Source organism: Cryptomeria japonica, chromosome 7 (genome assembly GCF_030272615.1).
Source record: "Cryptomeria japonica chromosome 7, Sugi_1.0, whole genome shotgun sequence".
Classification (NCBI taxonomy): domain Eukaryota; kingdom Viridiplantae; phylum Streptophyta; class Pinopsida; order Cupressales; family Cupressaceae; genus Cryptomeria; species Cryptomeria japonica.
In genome coordinates, this window is record NC_081411.1 from 477,905,075 (window position 1) to 477,927,249 (window position 22,175).

The following is a 22,175-nucleotide window of genomic DNA, read 5'->3' on the forward strand; positions in this document are numbered from 1 at the left end:
TTGCAAGGTGTGAATTAAAACACTAATAGTTTCTAGTGACTCTATTGGGGTACAATAATTGATTACCTGTTATAGTGTTGTCTACACTTTATCGTGAATGAAAGCTAGTTTTGTTTGTTCTCTTATAATTTTCGTGAGCGATTGTACTAAAATTGAAGAAATACTTTCAACTTCAAAAGAAGAAAAACTTCAAGCAATGGCTAATCAAGAAGGTAACAACAATGTTCATTCACCTCTATTATTGCCATAGGGAAATCAAATTGGTCTGTTGGCTTTCATAGAGAATCATGAGCTTCCTTGGGGATTGAGGAAGAATTTGCAAAGTTCTATGGTGATGGAAAACAACATCTAAATGAGCATATTTCAGCCTTCAACATTGCATGTGGAATTTTGAGTAATGCATGAAGGTTGTAGTCTATGCTTCTTTGTGGAAACAATACAAGCGTGGTAGCTGTTTGGTTTCACCATCTTGCTATTGGCTCTATCACTATTTGGGGGTTAATGAGTGATAAGTTTCTTTTGTGCTTCAAACTAGCTCAAGATAGTCATTATCTTGTATGCATAACTCTCAAATGCCAAGGGCGATAGTGATCCTATTTAGGAGTATGATCCGAGATTTGATCTATTAGTTTTTGGAATCATTGACATTCTAAATCTTTCTTTGGAGCTACTACATAAACTCTTTCTGTAAACAAGTTAGAAGCTCAAGAACATGTAATTGAGTTGGAAGATCATATTATCGCTTTAGGGAAAATGTAGAAAAATTTAATCAAGTAATTAGTACAAACATCAATTAACCCTTTATTTCAAAGTATGGTAAAAAATGAGGTAGACTTGAAGAAACATACCTTGGGCTTGAATATTCATCAACTTGAACAATATCAACTTTGTTTGAATAGAAATAGTTCTTTCGTCAATTTTAGCAGCCACATGTTTCATTTGCCTACTCCAAAAATGCAAGTAGGAGAAGCTTCCTTTTCTTCATGCACATATGGCATGTTCCATGCTATAGATATACATATGATGGAATATGTTGCTTTGAAATGCAAAGGATCAAATAGATTTTGGCATTTTCAAATGTAAACAAGGGTCTTTGGGTAATCCTCAATGTCTACTAAACTTGATGACAACTTTGTGATCAAGAACTACAAATAGAATAGTATTTGCAAGAAGCAAATGTTTTACCTACTTTGCTCAAATTATTTAAGGTCAAGGTAGGGCCATTGATTGGCAAAGATTGTAATCTTACTCAAGTATGGCATATGTTCTTTGAGGAGGACTAGATCAAATTAACATTTGAAGAGCAATGTTGTGTTCTAATTCTCATTATTAAGCAAGAAGACACCAAAGAAGATCATGAATCAGGTTGTTTCCTTTTTGCTTTTGAAGGAGTGTTCAAAGATCTTGCAAAACACCAAATAGAGGAAGATTAAATTACTCAAGCTAGTTAAGTTACTATAGCAATATCTACACGAGAGAAAATTTGATGATAGAAGTGGATATTTTTCTTCAAGATTTCAAGGAAGAGGAAACACAAATATTAGAAGATCAGGTTTCCACTCTCACTTTCCTCTCCTTGTTCAATGGATCCTATGAAGCAAATTGTCTAGATGAGGCAAAAGAAGTTTGTTTCTCCCGATGTTCACAATAAACATTGAGAAGATTTGGCAAAATTTGTCTGTCATCGTTTGAGGAGAATTGGCAAACTTTGTTGATAGAAATTGCTATTTTTCTTCAACATATATACTTTGATGATGTTCTAATGTCTAAAGATTCAAACCTTGAGGGTTTATTAGATCATGATTCAATTAATGAAAATGCTAAAGCAAATGTTGAACTTGAAGTAGTGTCTCCTACATAAGATTCAAAAGTAGATTGTTATCTACCATGGATTTGGAAGAATAGAATGTCTATGGAAAGCGGGTTAGGGTTTGATCACTATTTCAACATTCTCTTAATTGGTTAAAGTAGAGATCAATGTGTATGACATTGATCTCATAATATAAGCGTGTGACTATTTCTATTCGATAGGATCTATTGTTTATTTCTTCTTTGTTATTTGTGAAAGGCAGCTATGTTGTATCATGGAAAGGAGACTTTCATGTCTTGGTTGTGGGTGGTGTCTTTTCTGCCAATATATGTATTGGACGTTCATGCTTGAGTTTTATTTAACAATTTTCTAAATTCTTAATTCCCCAACTATAAACCTTCCAAGATGGTGTTTACAAAATAGTAAAAATACTGTTGTCTTCTTAAAAGGTTATATATCTCCAGGTTTGTATTTTAACTTTTATTTATATGTAGTCTCCAGTACAGTTATCTCTCACAAATGCTCTGAGTTTATGTGCTTATCTCATCAATCTTTCAATATCTCCAAGGAGCTATTGACTGTGATTATGCGTTCAACTGTAACCACAGTACACAACACCTTTGTGTAAACAATCTTTACTGTTACGTGCATGAGGTTTTGATAATTCTGTTATACCTATCTTCTTGATATTTCTGCATACTTGAATTGTAAGAACTGCAAATGGTCCTTACATGAACTTGATTGAAATAAATAGGACTTTTCGCAGAATTTGTTGTGGGAGAATAGACCAATGTGGTATTAGCAACTAGGATTTTACAATGATGCCCCAGAAGAAATTCTTTTACATTTTGCAAATATGGCATAGTTCTTCATCCTTTTAAAAATATCAATAGCTTTCTCTAATGTCTCTGTTCTGAGAGGGAAAAATATTTTTTGCACATGGAAGGCTGTTTCTGCAATTACCTAATTTAAGGGCGTGATTTTGTCACAGTTTTTGCTTTGACATGAGATTGTTTTTGGGCATGAGTGCACCATTGTTCGCTAATAATTCTGTAAATCGCACACAGTAGTCCTCTGAACTGCAATCTAAAGGGCTTTTTTTCCATTAAGAATACATCTTTTGTTCTGTAAGCAAATTTTGTGGACCTCAAACATACTTTTATTCTCTAGAGATCTCTGGTTTAGACCAACTAGAGCTTTAGAACCTTTTTGGCCATATAATGTCATTCATTGTTCTGCATTGTCTTACACCTTTTCTTGATATGGAAGCAGGTAATATTGAATTAATCTAGGTTAGGAATGTATCCATTGAGGAAACCAAACAGATAGGATTTCAGTGATAACCAAATGTCCCTCTATGACCTCTTAACACATTTGAATGAATTTTTTGATCTCTGCTTAAAAATCTCGTTTTATTCAGTTTTTAGAACATATATTTGCTATCTCAATCTAGAATAGAAAAAAAAAGAAAAAAAACTATTTCACTGAACTTTTGTTTTGTGCCATGGCTGATTATGTCTAAATTTAGATATATTTTTCTTTATAATTTATTCCTTTTTTGGACCATTTGTCACACATGCTGCTTGGCCCCTACTCTCAAGGTTAATACGTCTTATTGATTTGGCTTCGATATCATATTAATAACATGGGTAAAGTAAAAGAAATATAATTGTTAATGAGAGTGCAACTATGTACAATAGTCAATATAATTGAATATTTTTTAAGTTTAAAACCAAGCCTTAACTTCCCTATCCATTGTAATTGTGTAACACATAATATTAGTTCATCATTCATTCATTCATTTGTTTAATTGTTTGTTACCTAACATTTGGCTGGACACATAACCTATGATTGTATCAGAGTTATAGGACTCGCACTCGGCGAGTCTCGAGGTGGGTCACCTTTGCCGAGGCCAGAGGACCTTGGACTTGGACATGGCCGAGTTTGGCCGGGTCTGTGCAAACTCGCCGAGTCTTGAGCCCCAGACTCTGCCGCCCAACAAGTAAAAAAAAGGCAAAGAAAAATTGAAAGGTCAGTGTAGTTTCCATTAGAGACAAATTTCAAGGACGTGAGGAGTGATAAAGCCAACGCAAACCTTGGACTTTGATGGATATTTTACAAATATTATTTTCTGAGCATTAGATATCAGCCAATAGAAAAAATAAATCCCGACGCCTTTATAAAATAATAAAAGTCGTTTGAGCTTTCGGGGACGCTGCCCCTTGACCCCGTCTTGCGGGGTGCTGCCCCCAAACCCCCGTTGAATAATTTGGGGGGAAACTGTGCCGATAAAAGGGGAAAATTTAACCTTTGAGTTTGATTAGGCTCCATATAACAACATTGGTCAATATTTATATCAAACTCAGATTTATGAAATTCTCTATTTAAGTTATTTCTACAAATCTGTCCAGTAATAGCTATTCATTTATTATGATTTAGTTGCTATTTAGTGTGCAAATATATTTGTTTAGTTGAATAAGATTGAATGCAAATATGTTGGAAGACACAGCTGATAAGGTGCACCATGTTGTAATACTTTGAGTTCTTATAAAATGTCAAGCTGGTTACAAACCAAATATGCTCTGCAAATATTATTTTCTGAGCATTAGACATTTTGCAATTGTTTGTCATAATTGTTTGGAATATATTACAAGGACTTGGGGTGAAATCAGTAAGGGTATCTCACAGTGGCATTAGAGATTTGACCCTGCCAGCCTGTCGGGTTAAGGGTTGCAGTTGTCAGACAAAGATGAAGTCCAATCAGAATCACATTGAGGAATTCAATACAAGGTTTATAAAGTGTTTGCAGGTTTTCCACAAATATCGGGAAGATTTTATGAATTAGATTCATTAGATTTCCACAGTCCATGTTGTTGATTTGCATTTATACTTATATGATCAATGTAAACTTGTGTATGTGCTTCTATTTGATGAGATTACTATGTCTTTAATGTTTATTTATTAAAGGATGCATGAAACAGGTTTTAAATCCTCAAAAAAAATTGAATTTCTTGGGTTTTTCTATTTGCTGAGTCTTGGCCGAGTCTAGGCGCCGAGTCCGAGTCCGAGTCAAAAATCAGCTCGCCAAGTCCGAGCTGAGTCCGAGTCTTGTAACTATGGATTGTATTTTGAGTTTGGAAAGCATTTGACATATGGATATATCATAAAAAGTCATGAGAAAAAATTGAAAATAACCATATAGTAAGAACTAAACATTGACTTTAAAGACTGTTTGGTCACCATGTGGTCTGGAATTGGGATGGTAGCAATTATGTTTTATTTGGTTTTGTGATGGATCTCAATAGATACTTTTTGATTTAACATCCAAAAAGATAGTAATGCAGAGAAACTTAATGACCATTTCATGTTTCCTATGGCAGGCTTTTAATGAGCTACAGAATTTGTTAAATAAAACAAATGGGAAGATTGTTGCTGAGGTGATGACACCTTCACCGATTGTTGTTCGTGAAACAACCAACCTTGAGGATGCAGCCAGGTGATGTTTTGTTCAAATGCAAATCTTTTGTAATATTTTACTGATGTTGGTTTACACTTAGACTTCTAGTTTATTTTTAAAGAAAATATTAGAAGGCACTATTATAAGTAATCTAGAATGATGTGAATTTTATGGAGACAACAGTGAATTTCACCTATTGTTTTCAGCTTCTTTTCTTTAAATAGTTGTTGTTAATTCTTTCTTAAAATTTTCTTCTCATGTGAAGAGCTTTTTAGCATCATATATAAGCTACATATAAAATTGATTGTTTGTTGAAACTAGGTGCTAATTATAAGCTTTATCTAAGCAAATACTTCTGTAAATGTTTCACGGCTCATGATTTGGAACTTGAGCATAATGCAAGGAACTTTAGTTATACTGATATCACTAGGAAATCTATCTGTACTTTGTTGATTTTGTTTTGTGTAAATTTTGCATGACTAGAAACTGAAGTAATATTATAACATCATTTGTTGAGAACTCCATATCTACCAAAATCCTAATTGAAATGTTAGTTTATATATTCTAGGTAATTTCGTTTGAGTGAGCGCTGTGATTCACAGGGTGTTGCTTCTTGGTGTTAGTGAAGGTTGTGGCTTTTTTCTTTGCTGCTTTTCTATTCCATCTAACTTTTCGGAGTGGGTAGTGTTGTAGTAGTCACTCTATTGGGGACTGTTGCCCATAAACATTAATAATGATTGTTGTTCATCTTAAAATTCACATCATACTGAGGGCGCTCAAAGGACAAGGAAGATTGAACACAAGGAAAGGAAATATAAATCTTCTTCCCATTTTGCTTCAGTCTTTAATGCTATTAAAATTTCAGGACTCAGAAAAGTCTTGCTTCCATGACAAAGAAAGCTTATTGGTTCTATTAAAATAGAGAATTATGATATTCATACCACCACCAGCTCTATCTGCACTATATATCTACATATAGAATGCCAAAGAAAGCTTATTGGTTCTATTAAAATAAAGAATTACGCTATTCATACCACCACCTGCTCTGTCTGCACTATATATCTACATACAGACTAATAAAAAAAGACAACCCAAACCCAGCCCCAAGGTTTAGGCTAATTTTGGTTTGAATATCTTGTCACATGCACATCTCTGCCAATATTTCATTTTTGAAGAATAACAGCTTCTATCTGTTGGAATCTCTTTTGCAACTTTCTCCATTCCTACCCTATTCAATAAGCTCTCAATCTTGACATATTAAGTATCACTAGGAACTCTCAAGTATCGCTAGGAACCCTCAAGAAGTTTTGCACACCACTAACTCTCATTTCTCTCTTTGTTTTGATCCATTGGAGCTCTTAATGGATGACATTTTTCCTCACCAGTCTAGTTTTCTCTATGCCGAGGCTTAGATTGGCTGTAATGGTCTAAAGTGTTGCATCTTGGACAAGATTCTATATCTACTCTAAAGTTCATTCACATAGGATCATTAAAATGCATTGATGATTACCTTGACATACTAATTATGGATGAATTGAAGTGTTTAATTTTAAGAAAAATAAGAGATTAGTAGTAGGCATCATGGGTATCAACATCACTTTGAGGTCAAATAATGTTGAAGTAGATATTTGTGTGATTGATCTCAATATTTCACACAACCTTCTATTTTGTCTTCCCTAGATTGCAATCATGAAGGTTGTGACATCTATTACCTTTTGAAAAGTGTAGTTTCTGCACACCATCTTTGCTGATCTTGATCTATGGGTTTGTTATGACCTCAATTGTGAGGACAAGACCATGACCTTGATCTCAATTGGAAATTTCTCTTGTAAATAATAAAGGAAATTCCTAACGCTGGGATTGTGAATTTGTGAGCTTTTCTCATTAACCATGCAAATTATCATGAATTCACACTTAGTGAGTATAGGGAGTTATCTATACCTCCTTTTCCCTCAAGTCTCAACCATTCCTCTATGTTTCAAAATCTCGTTCATGAGATCAATGATGCAAAATGGGGAGCCATCCCCTTTGATTTGATGTTAAAAATTATAAATAATGTCCTTGTGACAATGTTGAATGCTTTTGAGCAAGAGACTTGCTTCATTTCTCCGTGATGCCAGGGGTCTCTTCCATAAGGAGCAACACTCTAAGGACCTTGTAGACATTGCCATCCCCATCAAATCTCACCTAGGTGTGACGTTATTTTGACATTTTTCATGCAAGCTAACCCATTGGATGTAGAGTTTGTTGGGGGGAGGCATGTTTGCTAAGAGTTGTAAGGACACTCCTGGTGGGTTTAAGCCTTCAATTACGAGTTTCAACTCTTGCCACTTCTTTTGAGGGTACATTTCCTATATTTTTTGTCATCAACATTAGGATTCTCAATCTTGTGGTAAGATTACCTATGTTTGTTGCTATCAACATGAACCTTCTCAATCTTGGGTTAAAAGCACTTATGTTGGTTGTCATCAACACAAGTCTCCTCATATTGTATACTTTTGTTTTATAGCTGACCCACATTTCCTTAATTGCGTGTCTCATGGAGCTTTGCCACTCTAAGATTGAGGCACTTTCCTCTTGGGGTTTATCTTGAAGAGTGTTAGAGCATATTTAGCTATTAGTTGCTTTTTTATAACTAGTTATGCTTTTTTGCTTAAGTTCACTTAGGAGTGCTTATTTTAGTTGTGCACTTAATCTAGCTTTTATGCATCTAGTTTAGCTAGAGTTGAGCTTTATTTAACTTCTCATGCTTGCATTTTTGTTCTCCTAAATTTAGCTCAGTGCTTTCTTTATAAGCACCTCAGTGTACAATTGTAACTTATCCTGTAATTTTGTATTCTTTGCTTTTGAGTAATATAGCATTCATTTGTGCAACTCGCATTTTTGGAAGTTGTTTTTGTTTGTCGTTTGATCTTGTAGGCTTGTGTTGCAAATTCAACATGGTATCAATGCTTTGAAATTTCAACATGGTATTTGAGCACAGATTCGGCAAGCCCCTTCTCAAATTGTGAGGGTTTCTTTAGTCAAAAGCATTGCAAGATCCCAAATTTGCTTTTTTGTGGATTTGGTGGTGGGTGACTTTTTCATCAGTTTTGGAGCAAAACTAGTATCACGATCGTGTCTGCAACATCGAAAATCCCTAAAATCGACTATTGTTTCATCAAAATTTGAGCAATTGAAATTTGGGGTCAACTTGGTTGAGGGCACAAAAATCAAGACAAAATTTGGGGGTAGTTGAAAATCTAGGCATTTTGGAGCGAAACAAAGGTCACCATTGTGCTTAGAAGGTTTGCGAACCTTAAAATCACCTGTCAATTTATTGAAATCAGAGATTGGGGAATTTTTTACAAATTTTTTTAGAAAGTTTCCGTTTTTGGAAAGTTTTCATTTTCGAAAAGTTTTTATTTTTTGAAAGTTTCCTTTTTCAGCAAGTTTCTATTTTCATAACTTTCTATTTTCAAAACGTTTCTATTTTTGAAAACTTTCTATTTTCAAAAAAGTTTCTATTGTTAGAAACTTTCTAATTTTGGAAAGTTTCTAATTTCGGAAATTTCCATTTTTTGGGAATCCTTCAAGCCTTCCAAACCATAAAAAGCAACAGTCGGTTTTTTGCTCATAACATGGTCATACGGGCTCTGTTTTTTGACTTCCACATATTGTGAGAAATTTGGTTCCGACGCCAATCTATACATGATGGTAGTTTTGTTAGATTCAACTCCACGTGTCTGCTATAGGTCTCTAAAGTCAGACTTTTTTTTTATCCTTTAGGGCCATAACTTGAGCAAATGGACTACGTTTTTCGATTTTTGCACATCATCGAAAAGCTCTCACAATCTTCTATTCAGATCTGCTATTAGATTTTTCCAGATTTTGCCCCAGGTAACTTTTATTCAGTCTTTTGTGTTTTTTCACTTCATGGCTAATTACTTGGTCATTCTAGCTCCTGGAATTTTTCTTGTTTGGAGTGGATGGCTCTCTTGGGTTCTCCTACATATTTGCAGCACTTTACCCTATTTGTTTATTTTGAGGATCTTTTTTAAGCACTTCTTTAGTTGTAGACACATTGAGATAAAGTGTCACTCTTGTGTATGTTTTTTGGGGATTTTGCACATTCTGTTGTGCCTTATTTTGTACATGCACTATATTATAAAGTGCCATGGGGGTTGTGTAGTGCCTTTTGTTTTAACATCACACCTTTGTCCGATGAGTATCCCTCTGTGACAACATCAAATCCTAGTGATTCTTGTCTCATTGGTGTCTGCATATGTTGCATACCTTTTTTCAGTTGCAAGTACTTTCTTGAGCACATTAAGATTATCCTTCATGCACTTCATGGTGACACATAGTTTCAGTGGACTTGTCATGCCTTTCCCTTGTCAGCATTATGGGGGGGATTCTTTGTTGGTGCTAATGTTTCCTTGGTTTTGCTTTGGAGTTAGACACTCTTGCATTCCAGCCTTGTGGAGGTGACTTATCCTCAATTGATCAATGTTCTTCAGACTATTGGCACCTACATTTTTTATTAGTATTTTTTTCTTGCATGTTTGAGTAGTGTTGTTGGGGTCACTTGTAGATTCATGTGCAATTTATATCTTCGACTGACAGATGTTTTGCCTTTGTTTACCATCTAATTGTTCAAGTAGTGTCGTTGGGGGCAGTCATGCATATTTTTGTCTTCTTAATCTTGATCATCATATTTGTTTTAGAGGAGGTTCTTCATTTGGCACTATAACAATTCATTCGACAGTTGTGTGCAACTTCCTTGTGCTTCGAGGATGCTCTTCATGATCCTATTCTTGGAGGCTTCTTAGTCCTTCATTCATTTTTTAGTAGTTCATGTTTCTTTTCATGTATTGCATCTCTCGCTTTTGGAGAGGGGTTTTTCCCCATGTGGTTTTTCTCCTTTTATTTGCGTAGAGAGACTTCATTAGTTTGTACATGGGTACCTAATCAAGTCTTTCATTGTTGGGACCCATTTCTGCATTCATGCATTTAGTTTTTTTTAATAACCCTAAGTTTCACTTAAGTGGTGGTGTTAGAGCATATTTAGCTATTAGTTGCTTTTTTACAACTAGTTATGCATTTTTGCTTAAGTTCACTTAGGAGTGCTTATTTTAGTCGTGCACCTAGTTTAACCTTAATACATCTAGTTTAGCTAGAGTTGAACTTTATTTAGATCCTCGTCACTTTAGTTCTCCTAAATTTAGTTCTATACTTTCTTTATAAGCACCTCATTGTACAATTGTAGCTCATCTTGTAATTTTATATTCTTTGCTTTTGAGTAACATAACATTAATTTGTGTAGTTCTCATTTGTGGAAGGTATTTTTGTTTCCCATTTGATCTTGCAGGCTTGTGTTGCAAAATTCAACATGGTATTAGAGCTTTGAAATTTCAACAAAGAGTTCTTGATAACATCATCTTTTAGGCATCTGTCCATCCAGGGCTTAGTTTTGAAAAGTCCTTGGTATCATTGCCTTTTAGGCTTTAGGATATCACACTAGTGATAATGTGAGGCATCTTGTCCTAAAGACTCTTTTGCTCATCTTTGTTTTGTGGTTGTCAAAGTGTTGACGTGTATTTTGTACACAATCATACACAGAATAAAATACCTAAAGGCATCTTATCCTCTCTTGAGAAAATAGTCTCTAACTGCTGAAGATTCGCGTAAAGGATCAGTTAGGTAGACTCCAAGGTTCTTTTAGTGGGGTCTCCACGTGTGGACAAGCTCCAGTGGTATGATGTGATTTGCTGGAATCACAAGGGGACTTACATTGAACTTCCGATCTGCTTTGCTGGACACAGGCTCTTACTAACTTAGATTAAAAAATGAAAAAAGGATGGGGGTGAAGAGAGGATCTAATCCTAATACTAAGAATGTAGGAGCAATGATTTGATTTTTGATGAAACTCTAACTAGGTCTTGTTTTGACATCAATGGAACATCTACACAAGACTAGTGCGATCTTCTATGGGAAGCTTTATGATGTTCAAATCATCACCGCAGGCATAGATACCATCCAAGTTGATGCATATCAATGAAGAGGCAACAAATTGAAATTGAGCTTAGGCTGAATGATTCCAGTTGACTACGCAAGGCAAGTCTGCAATCAACAAACTGCTAGTAGTATGGATGTACGAATTCCACCATCAATCAATCACACTTCCTCCATTCATCTAATTATCTACCATCTAAGATTGAAGACTTCAACAAGAAACCATGCAACTTGCAAGAAAACGACATATTTCACCATTACTTCAATGAAAATGGAGTTTGTTTACAATCAATGGCAACAATTTCTTGCCTTGTCCTCCTATTCTACTCTAATTGCTATTCTATCAACTATATTCTAACTCTTCCAACTATTTACAACTCTCTCTAATCATATCTAAAATTTTACCCTTACAAAATGAAATGCCTGGGCTTATATAGTGCCCACAATACAATTTGATGGCTTAGATCAATTCAAGATCAATGGCCAAGATTTTACAATGAAAACCCTAATTAGGGTTTGTTACAACCATTACATAACATTTAATGCTTGACCAATGATAAAATTGTATTGCTTGGACACATGTCCCTTTTAGAAAAATCGACCAATGGATAGCCGGGGTAGGTACATTGGAGTTTGTGCCACCTTCCATGAGTTAAGTACATTGAATCTGGACATGCTGAGATGGACTTCACTGATTGGAGAAATGATGACTAGGACGCCACCTCATCTGACACTTGAAGCTTGCTAGATATTCAATTTGATGTCGTTGAGAGGCTATCTTTAATTAACTCTTGTTCTAACTCCTTTTGTCCTTGATGTGCAGGATGACGATGTACCTCGCCTTGGAACGCTGGATTGAAAGAGGTCGCCCATGTCTTGGCTTGATCGTCCTGGCGAAGACCGTCCTTGATCCGGCTTGATTTTCCTTGAAGAGACCTCCATTTGATGCCTACACAACATTTCAAAATTAGTAACATGATTTTGCAATACATAACATAAATTAGAGAGCAAATTTTAGGAAACTTAATGATAAGTCCTTTATTAATCATTTCCTAAAAACAACTGAGCTAAGGCAAAACAAAATTTCAAAATCCAAAATTAAGGAAATGACGATCAACGTTCAAAATCAAAACAATAAATCCATATCGTCATACCTCTTTGAGAGCTTAACTCTAAAATGCAAAATAAAGGAATTCGCCTAGGCAAAATTTGAAATTCGATAGTCTTGATGTGATCTTCAAAAGAACGTTCCTCTTATCAACTTCGCCACCCTTCAAGTCTTGGACGTGATTTCCTCTTCAAGTTAGCAATTTCGCCATCTTTGATATGTCTTTGACGTCCTAGGCAACCTCGCTCAAATGGAAACTTCAAGTTCGCCTCTCCTTTGGATAGTAGTTTCGCACCACCTTTGATTGAATTCGCTCCTCTTCTTGAATGATAATTTCGCCCTTCCTTTGTATGAAATTCGCTCCTCTTTTGCCTTCTCCAAGTTGCATATGAGAGATGATAAATGATGATGTGAAAATGAAATAAACACCTTCCTTTATAGGCGCTCACCTTCATATTGACCTTAGGCCGACTTTTTGCAAAATATAGCAATTAAAACGATTTTTAAATAAATAATAAAGGCCGACCTTGACAAAATAAACCCAAGCGCTCCCTTTTGATTTTTATTAAATTAATAATTAATTATTAAATGCCTTTATTTTTAATTAATAAATTTCGATTTTTTACAAAGGCAAAAAATAATTAATAAATACATACCATGCGCTATTTAAATGCTTTTAATTAAATATCGATTTTTTTCTAGCATTTAAATAAATTTAAAAAATGTTTGTTTAGCGCCCAAAAATGAAAAAGTGGGAAGATACGTACCTCATCGCCCTGGTCCCTGACTGAGGGACAGGAGCGATTTTACTCTTGTGGGCCTCATTTCACTTCATCACCTTCGAAAATTATATTCAACGGATTCGCAATGCCTCCTTTCATTCATTCATGCCTTGAGATCGGTTGAAATTTGGCGAGAAAATCATCTACAACAAAAATCGCTCTGGTCCCTTCCTGAGGGACAGGAGCGAACTTAAGCATTTTGGTCCTTTGTTGACGTTTGATAATCTTCAATTTGTCTTCAACGGGTTCGATTGACCTCCTTTCTTGCCTTCGAACATAAAATTTGCTTGATCTTTGCCCAGATCGTACCTTATGAAGAACTTCGCTCTGGTCCTTCAGTGAGGGACAGGAGCGAATTTGACCCTCTAGGCAAAACTTCATCATCTCATTGTTTTTGATCAAGTCTGGATGCTCTATCATGCTCATTTCGTCCTTCACCATGCCTTTGATGTCTCGATTCGTCCAAACAAGGTCAGGAATGGCTCAACTAAGCATTTTCGCTCTGGTCCCTTGGTGAGGGACACGAGCGCATTTCGCTCTGGACCCTTGGAGAAGGACACGAGCGAAATTTGACTTTTCGCACTCTCGATCAGGACAATTTTAATGGAATATAACATTTAAGTATAAGTCACTTATACTTTAAGTTATATTCCATATATACTTTCAGGATGTTTGAGAGTGGTTTTAGACCTCCAGGAGTTATATTGCAAAATCTAGTTTTTGGAGGTTTTTCAGTTTCCAGACTTAGTCAAATTTCAGGATCAGGACATTCCAGACTTAGCCAAATTTCAGGATCAGGACCTCACTCAAGCCGGACTTGCTACCCTGTTGATCTCCCCGACAGCACTTCAAGTTATATTCATTTGATAAAATGTACCTCTTTGGACCTTCTCACATCGTCAAGACGTTAAAATCTTGCAAGGACAAAGCAAAATTGGATTTGTAGCTCCGGTCCTTCACTGAGGGACAGGAGCGATTTAGGCAATTAGCACTGTTATGGACGTCCCAAAAATCTTCAATTTATATTCAACGCATTTATCTCATGTTTTTCCTTGTTTTTGAACGTAAACTTGCCTTGACCTTTGTCTGGATTTTGCATAATGAAGGAAATCGCTCTGGTCCCTGGGAGAGGGACGAGAGCTACAAGGTACCTCGCCCTGGTCCCTTGGAGAGGGACAGGAGCGATTTGGTCAATATAGGTCATTCTCCTTCGTTTTTGCATCTCAAATTATATTCATTTGGCAAAGCATCTTCCTTTGGACGTCCTCAAATCATTAAGTCATCAAAATCTTGCAAGGACAAGGCGAAATTGAATTTGTAGCTCCGGTCCTTCACTGAGGGACAGGAGCGATCTTTCCCCTGGAGGCATTTCTGTGCTCATGAAAATCTTCAATTTATATTCAATGGAAAGATCTCGCCTTTCTCCATCACTTCCAATTTGTAATTCATCTTGACCCTGCAGGAATAGTAAAATATTTGAAAACGAGCTCCCGTCCTTCACTAAGGGACAGGAGCGATTTTGCTCCTACAGGCCAAAATAACATGATTTTACACATTTTAACACTTCACAAGGCGAAAACAAATCATTTGAGATGCCTAGGATCAAAAATCAAAAATGTCAAAATTTGGTCAAAAATATTCAATTGGACAAAAATTCACATTTCATCTTCAACACTTAGACAAATTTAAGCTCTGCATCAACATTCCAATTGAAAATTAGACCATTCTGGCGAATTCATTGCATTCAAAATTTGCATTCTAGAAAAGGAAACTCAAAAGCCCTCAAAAACGACTGGATTCTGGTCCGAAAAGACGGTAATTAAAACCCCAAGGCTTGACCCTAAATCCAGACAACTAACAAACTAACAAAACCCTAGAAAAAGCAAAGCGAAAACGAACAAAACGAGCAAAAAAAACATGGGTCCCCATTTGCAATGGGGCGATGTGTGAAAACGTCACAACACAAAGGCCTCACGATTGTGCTAATTTGAGACATGTTTCCCTTGGATGTCATTGCCATTGTTTTCATTACCTCTTGTATACCACCAATACCTTTGCACCTGTGGTGGTGTGAGGAATCCACCTGATTTGTAGTAGCTTTAGTTGTCCTAGACACCATAGACATGCAATGTAAGAAGTTTAGTGCTTTTGCAAAGTTGGCCTTCATCTCTTTCTTTCTTTTTCTAGGGGATGCATCAGAATGCTTGGAATTGCTCTTTCCTCCACCATGGTCTTGTAGATCCTGCATGAATATTTCAAATCTGTGTGCTTGGTCTATAACCCCTCTCACTTGTTGAATTCTCTTTCCTATAGGCCCTTTAGGGCAGGATCCCTTTAGCATTTTGTCCCATTCATGGATTTTGGACCTCTCATTTGTCCAAGAACATGATGAGCTTACCGATGGTGGTGTACAAATCTACTTTGCTAGTCTCATCACTTATGCTTGAGAACTATCAATAACGTCTCTGTCTCTCTTCCTTTTTGTGTTTTGACTATTTGCTTCATTTAGAAGCATATATTCTTGCATGAGTGAATCTAGCTTCATTTTCCCTATTACTTGTCTTTCAAGTATCTTATTATGCCCTCTCCATAATATGACAACCACCATCAAACAAATCCTGGAAATTGTCTTACGATTAGTAAGACTTCACAATTTTCTCTTTCTCCAATTATTAGTTATGATGCAACACCAATTTGTGGTTTCTACAGCAGATCGCATGGAATAAAAATCTCTGTTTTACAAATGCTTATACAGATCATTTCTCTACTTTTGTGGACAGTGATCACATACTTAGTAAAAACGATTTGTATAGCCCAATTAATATTAATAAAGTACTGTGGGTTGGCATAAGACAAAGCGATGGTCATTAGTTAGGAGTGATAGGGTATTAAGGGTGTAATGATACGAAGAGGCATGCTGTTGTGTTTTGACAATTTCCTTCATTTAGAAGCATCTATTCTTGCATGAGTGAATCTAGCTTCATTTTCTTTATTACTTCGCTTTAAAGTATCTAGCCTTCTTGCAAAACTAGATGTTCTCTTTTTGGATCTTGTCATCTAGTCTCATCATCCTTGTATGGTGGGATTCCCACATTGTTTAACTATGGGGCCGTGATATTGATGTCATTGCTACTTGTGCTAGCTTCATAGAGTACTCTTTTTTCATTTTTTTAGACATGACTTGTCTCTTTATGTGATTCACATACATATGATAGATAAATGTGTCTAGTTTTTAGCTTATTGTCTCCTAGTATTGGTGTACCATCTTTTGATCCTCAAATTACTATGTATCTTCTCATGCTTGTGGTTTTGTGCACATGTGATATGGAGGCTACCTAGTTTGCCATCAATTAGGTTTCTTTGATGGTTTGCTTCTTTCCCTTTTCGGGTTCCAAGTCTACCCCACTAGACTTCTAAGGGCTTCCCTACCATTTTTTTGCTTATCTCACCTTCCCCAAGCTCACAAAGTAAGCTTGTTCACTAAATCCTTGCAGGGGTGTAGGAAACACATTCCTTCTCTCTTTGCAAAACCACCCATCTTGTTTGGTTTAGCAAACTTTTTCCTATGGTTACACAATGTCTCATTTTCAGGCTAGTAGCCTTCTGGATCTTTTTCTAATTCTCAACAGTTTCCTTCCCCTGCAAGTTATCTCCCTCAAAAAAATACTGATACCTAGCTGGACTATCACCAAGCTCGCCTAGGCTTAGTATGCAGAAATGGCGATGGCCATTTCTTGGTTTCCTCTTATTGCTACTCTACTCTTACTGTACATTTTCGGCTCTTCTTGAAGAACTCCAATGGCCGTGTGGATCCCGTGGTGGAGGTTCAAGACAGAGCCTTATTTACACAGTGAATTCAAAACAAAGAAACGAACAACAAAAAGGAAGCTTTAATTACAGAACTGTAATGAAACTTAACAAAAACAAGACAGTACAACACTCTGCGATAGAAAACCAGAAAACATACTTGTATGTATTTCTCTTGTGTTTCCTGTAGTATCCAACCAATCCAATGCCTTACAATTAGTCTTTTATAGCTCATCCATCCGTCGTGAAACACAGACGGTTACAAACTGGAAAAACTGTTTCATAACAAGTCATCGGCGTAGCCTCAGAACCTGGCTTCCGATGCCCGTTGGTGACTTGCAAAGTTCACACTTTTCCATCGGGTGATCGGGGTAACCAAAACACACCTTCACGATGGCCAATACCATGTCCACCACTCGCACTTTTCCATTGGGCGTCGGGATAGCAAGAAATCCCTTCGTCCGATGGCCGATGCTTTCCTCCGCTTCCTGGGCATTTTCATCGGGTCATCGGGACCCCTCCAAACATGTTGGCCCGATGGCCGATGCCATCTTCCTCCACTTTGTGATGTTCCATCGGGTCATCGGGTAGCATTACATTGCGTTTTTCCGATGGCCGATGTCTCCACTGTCTACCTCCTCCGCTTGTGCCTTGTCATCAGGTCGTCGGGGTAACACTGAAGCGTTCCTTCCGATGGCCGATGACGACTTGGCGAGTGAGGCGGTCTCATCGGTTCATCGGTGTAGCATGAAACTAGTCTCGCTGATCTTCGATACTCCATCCAGCGAACGCTCTCCAAGCCACTGCTTTCTCATCGGGACGTTGGGGTAACATGAAACTACTCCCTCCGATACCCGATGGCTCCACTCCGAACACCAACGACTTATCGGGTCATCGGAGCAAGTGTAAACCACTCCTGCCGATACCCGATACAAACACTCCAACTCTGGCGACCTCATCGAGGTAGGACTTGCCGATCGGGGTAGGTCTTGTCAATAAGGAAAAATCAAAAACTGCAACTAAGCAACCAAACAAATGGACTTGAGCCAGTCCTTATGTATCTACATGACCACTGGAAGGTCTCACAAGCCAAAATTGGTTAAGGGCATTTCAACCCTTAGGTGCTCTTGCACCAACGTGACTTGGTGCGAGGCTGGTTTTCTTAATGCCTATTGATTATTAATACATTAATCAAGGATTCTATTGAAACCCTCACCTTGATGAAGACCAAAACTGTTTGAGATTTTAAGAAACAAACCACCTAGATTGACAATGCATCCACAAGAATATTGAGAATACATTTAAAACAATAGTTAAAACATTATTACCTTTGTCCCAAGAGAACAAAATAGGGACAAGCCAACAAAGGCTACCTGCCAAACCCACAAACTATTTAAACATAGAACAAAGTTTTAGGCCAGACTTTGACTACCTTGAAGACAAGCTATCAAACCAAACTAGACAATCCAACAAAAACCATTGTGGCTATTGACTTTCATTGAATTTGAAGAAAATCATTGCATGTTGGAGCATGGGATGATGGGCCTGGCGTATTAGTTTTGGGTTGAGACAAACCCTCTCCACATGCAATGCCTAGATAATCATCAACTTCACCAGCATTCACCCTATTTTATTTTTAATAGAGGATACCAATATCCTAATACAATAGGACTTCAGGCACCATAGAAGGCCTTCAAATCCCACTAATAAATTGTAAGTTGCCTGTTCGAGTTTGCCAATATGGCAGAATTTTTTTTCTTGATTTTGTTATGACTATACACACACAAATATATATCCAAAAAAAACAATTAATTCACAAAAAAAAAAGAAACAAAATACCCAATCCTCCATGTTTGTTGGCCTCTAGTGGGACATAAATTAATCTAAGCTTTTGGTAGGATGGGGATGGATAGGGGTTTGAGGTTGGAGTATTTTGGTACAACATTTTCCCCCTTGGGTATGGGCCAGTATTACAAGACTCAGACTTGCCCTGGACTTGACAAGCTGATTTTTGACTTGGACTCGAAATCGGCAAGCTGATTCTTGACTCAGACTCAAAATTGGCAAGCTGATTTTTGACTCAGACTCAAACTCATAGAACAATCCCATCTATTAGTATCCTAAGGTCAAACTAGAACATAACCATTTATCTTTTTACTTAACCATTCCACTTTGTTAATGAGCTTGACAACAAAACATGCAGTCTTAAAGGCTTTAATATAACTTTAACAATAAATTCTTTACTTGAATATACACACTAGTCATTGAAACACAAGCAAATATTATGGCTACATCATCATCCAAGACCTAATTTAGACGCCAGTGCATGACTTGCTGTGATGTTGGGATGAGTATTGCAGGCTAATCTGAGCCGTAGACTTATATTTTTAGTTTTAATATTTGTTTTGATGCCATGTATTTCATATTCCATTAGTTTTGTATACATTTTTCAATATTTATATATCTAATTGGGTTATTTCCTTATGCTAAAATTTGCATTTATATTTATGTGATCAATATATACCTGTGTATGTGATCAAAGTAGCTTTTATTTAATGAGGTTAGTGTGTCTTTAAGGTTTATTTATTAAAGGGTGTATGAAACAAGTTTTAAATCCTTAAAAATTCTGAATTTTTCAGTGTTGTTAATGTTTCCTTTTTCCTTGTAAAATTGCAGTTGTTATGAGGATGCTATTTTTTAATTGTGTATTTTAATCTGAGTTACAGAAAATGAGATAAGTGTCTAGGAAATAAAATCAAACTTTCCACATTTGCAAAACGAGATGCTTTTAGAGTAAAATTAAAAATTATATCACATTAAAAGACCAAGGAGACATCTTCCGTGCAATCTCTAAAATTTATAGCCAGTTGATTCAAGAGACAAAATACATATGGAGCCAAACTAAAATGGGAAAGGATGCCAACATTTTTCTACACTGGAAATGCACCCATTGTTACATAGAGAAGCACTACAAACTTTTTACAATAGAATGTACACAGTCAAAAAATGAATTCCTAAGATCAAATGTTTGAAATGAGATTGGGATATATGAATTAAAATTTAATATATAGATGCAAATTTAAGTCAAATCACTGGTGCAAACAATAGTTTCAATATATAATCATATGCCAAAGAGAAAAGAGAGGGAAACAAGGGAACATGTTCCTTAATTATACCTGTAAAAAGGAAATGATTAATACATTCTCTAGATTAAGCTAGTACTTCTGAATAAACATTTTAACTTTTTGAAAGCCATTATAATTTTGCTTTTTATTTATGTCTAATTAGTGAAATTCATACCATAGATGAAATCACCAGTGCTTTCCATGGTTTTTCCAGTCTATGGAGGAGGAAAAGAGATCATAGAAACATCTGAGATCTCTTGCCTTTGAATTCTTTGTTTTATATAATTATAATATGCAACTTTTAAATGACATTCTATCATTTTTTAATTTTGTGAAATTAATTAGCAGCTTACTTTTGCAGATTATTGCTAGAAACCAAGCATCGGAGATTACCTGTTGTTGACAATGGTGGGAAATTGGTAGGTCTTAGTTTACTTAACGTGCATGACATTGTGTGATCCATTGAGAGATGAATTTCAGATTGCATTTTTAGTTTCAAAACCTGTGTAGTTATGTGACAAAAGATTTTGAATCAGCAAATAAATGAGTTTGAAATTTTGAATATGTTCATTTTCACGGGTGGGGAAAGAAAAAAAATACACGCACATTCATCCTGTCAAATCTGACTTACTCTTGATTGTTGAATTACACATCCTCCATTTCTGCACCATGAATGTATTTTCATTTTTGAGACGAATTTTTGTTTGGTACCTAATCTAAATAAATTTGTTGGAGGAAGCATCATCAATTAATAGTGCAAGAGATAAATGATTTTCATGTTTGTATCACTTTCCTATGCTGATGTACAAAAGGATAAAATGGGCAAGACATTCTTGTTATTCAAGGAAATTCAGTATAATTGAACATTGAAGAGGCCATAGAAATGAATGTACTTTAAAAGGAAGGAGAAGGAATTCTGTACAAAGAAAAGTCTGAAATTACAAATTATGTGTCTTGTTTCTGCAAGAGTGATTTTTGATCTGCACTGGCCTTGTTTTTTGAGATTCAGGCTTAACTATTCTTACAGACATATTTTCTTGCTGATTTTTTTCTTTTGAATGATTAAGGTTGGGATACTTACCAGGGGGAATGTTATAAGAGCTGCACTGCAAATGAAGCGCGCAGTTCAGCAGGAGGCTAAGAATTAATTACGTCGAGGCTGTAAACTGGGATGTAGCATATGGTAGGGGTTAATGGAAAATGTGCTGCCAATGTGGATAGCATGATTCATTTTGCACATTGATTCTGTTTTATCTCAAAACCAAAAATAAGGTTAAATGTATTCATATAATAATTTTGTTGGAATAACACATATTTGGATGAAATCTTTAGGTTTTTAGATCTTATATTCAACAAGCTTATTGCTGAAATTCATCAGTGTTTTACCATACTTTCTATTCAATGTATCTTTGATTTCAAAGAAGATTTAAAATTGCTTCAATCCTACAAAATTCAGCCATGCACATAGCACATTAAATATTTGTTTATAATCATTTTCCTTTTTGTAAATAGTCTCTCCTGACATTTTTTGCAGCCATGGAATTGCCTATGTATTTTCTGAATTCTATTGATATTGTACCTAGTTTAGCATGATGTATACAATGTTTAAAACTAATGTTAGGGAGACTTGAATGTTCCTTCAAACATGTTGGAATACTAGTAGTGATCAGTTCAAATTTCTATTGATTGTTAAAAGTGTTCCATCAACATCACTTTTCAGTTGACATGTGTAGAACAAATATACATTGAAGAAAGAAATGTTTGGATAGCTATTGTTAATATTAAATGATAATTCGTATAAACCACTTTATGCTATACAATTAGCCTATTTTTCGAGTTTTACTGTATGCTAAATGATGTGCAAGGGAGAACTCCAACTTTCTTGGAGAGAACAAGATTGATCAAGCAATATTTTTGTTCATGATAGTGAGTTCAAGTGACCTTGGTAAGTCTCTTGATGCTTTGAGAATATGATTCCGTTCTTTTGGGAGCTCTCCAAAGTCAAATTCTTAGTGAAGTAGACTATTTTTAGAACAATGCCAAGTTGCTTTAGTTCATCATCCGAAGTCTTTAGAAGCATTACAGTATGGTC

At 36.0% G+C, this 22,175-nt stretch overlaps 1 protein-coding gene across 1 annotated transcript in view; it reads left to right on the forward strand.

The window, feature by feature from the left end:
* LOC131065734 (CBS domain-containing protein CBSX1, chloroplastic) overlaps positions 1-21,542 on the forward strand; it is a 136,603-nt gene extending 115,061 nt beyond the window's left edge. The window contains exons 6-8 of the mRNA XM_058000348.2: positions 5,191-5,306; positions 20,445-20,502; positions 21,151-21,542. Of these exons, the coding sequence (XP_057856331.1) occupies positions 5,191-5,306; positions 20,445-20,502; positions 21,151-21,231 (255 nt within the window). The 3' untranslated portion in view covers positions 21,232-21,542. The remainder of the gene's footprint in view (positions 1-5,190; positions 5,307-20,444; positions 20,503-21,150) is intronic.
* Positions 21,543-22,175: the final 633 nt, after the last annotated feature.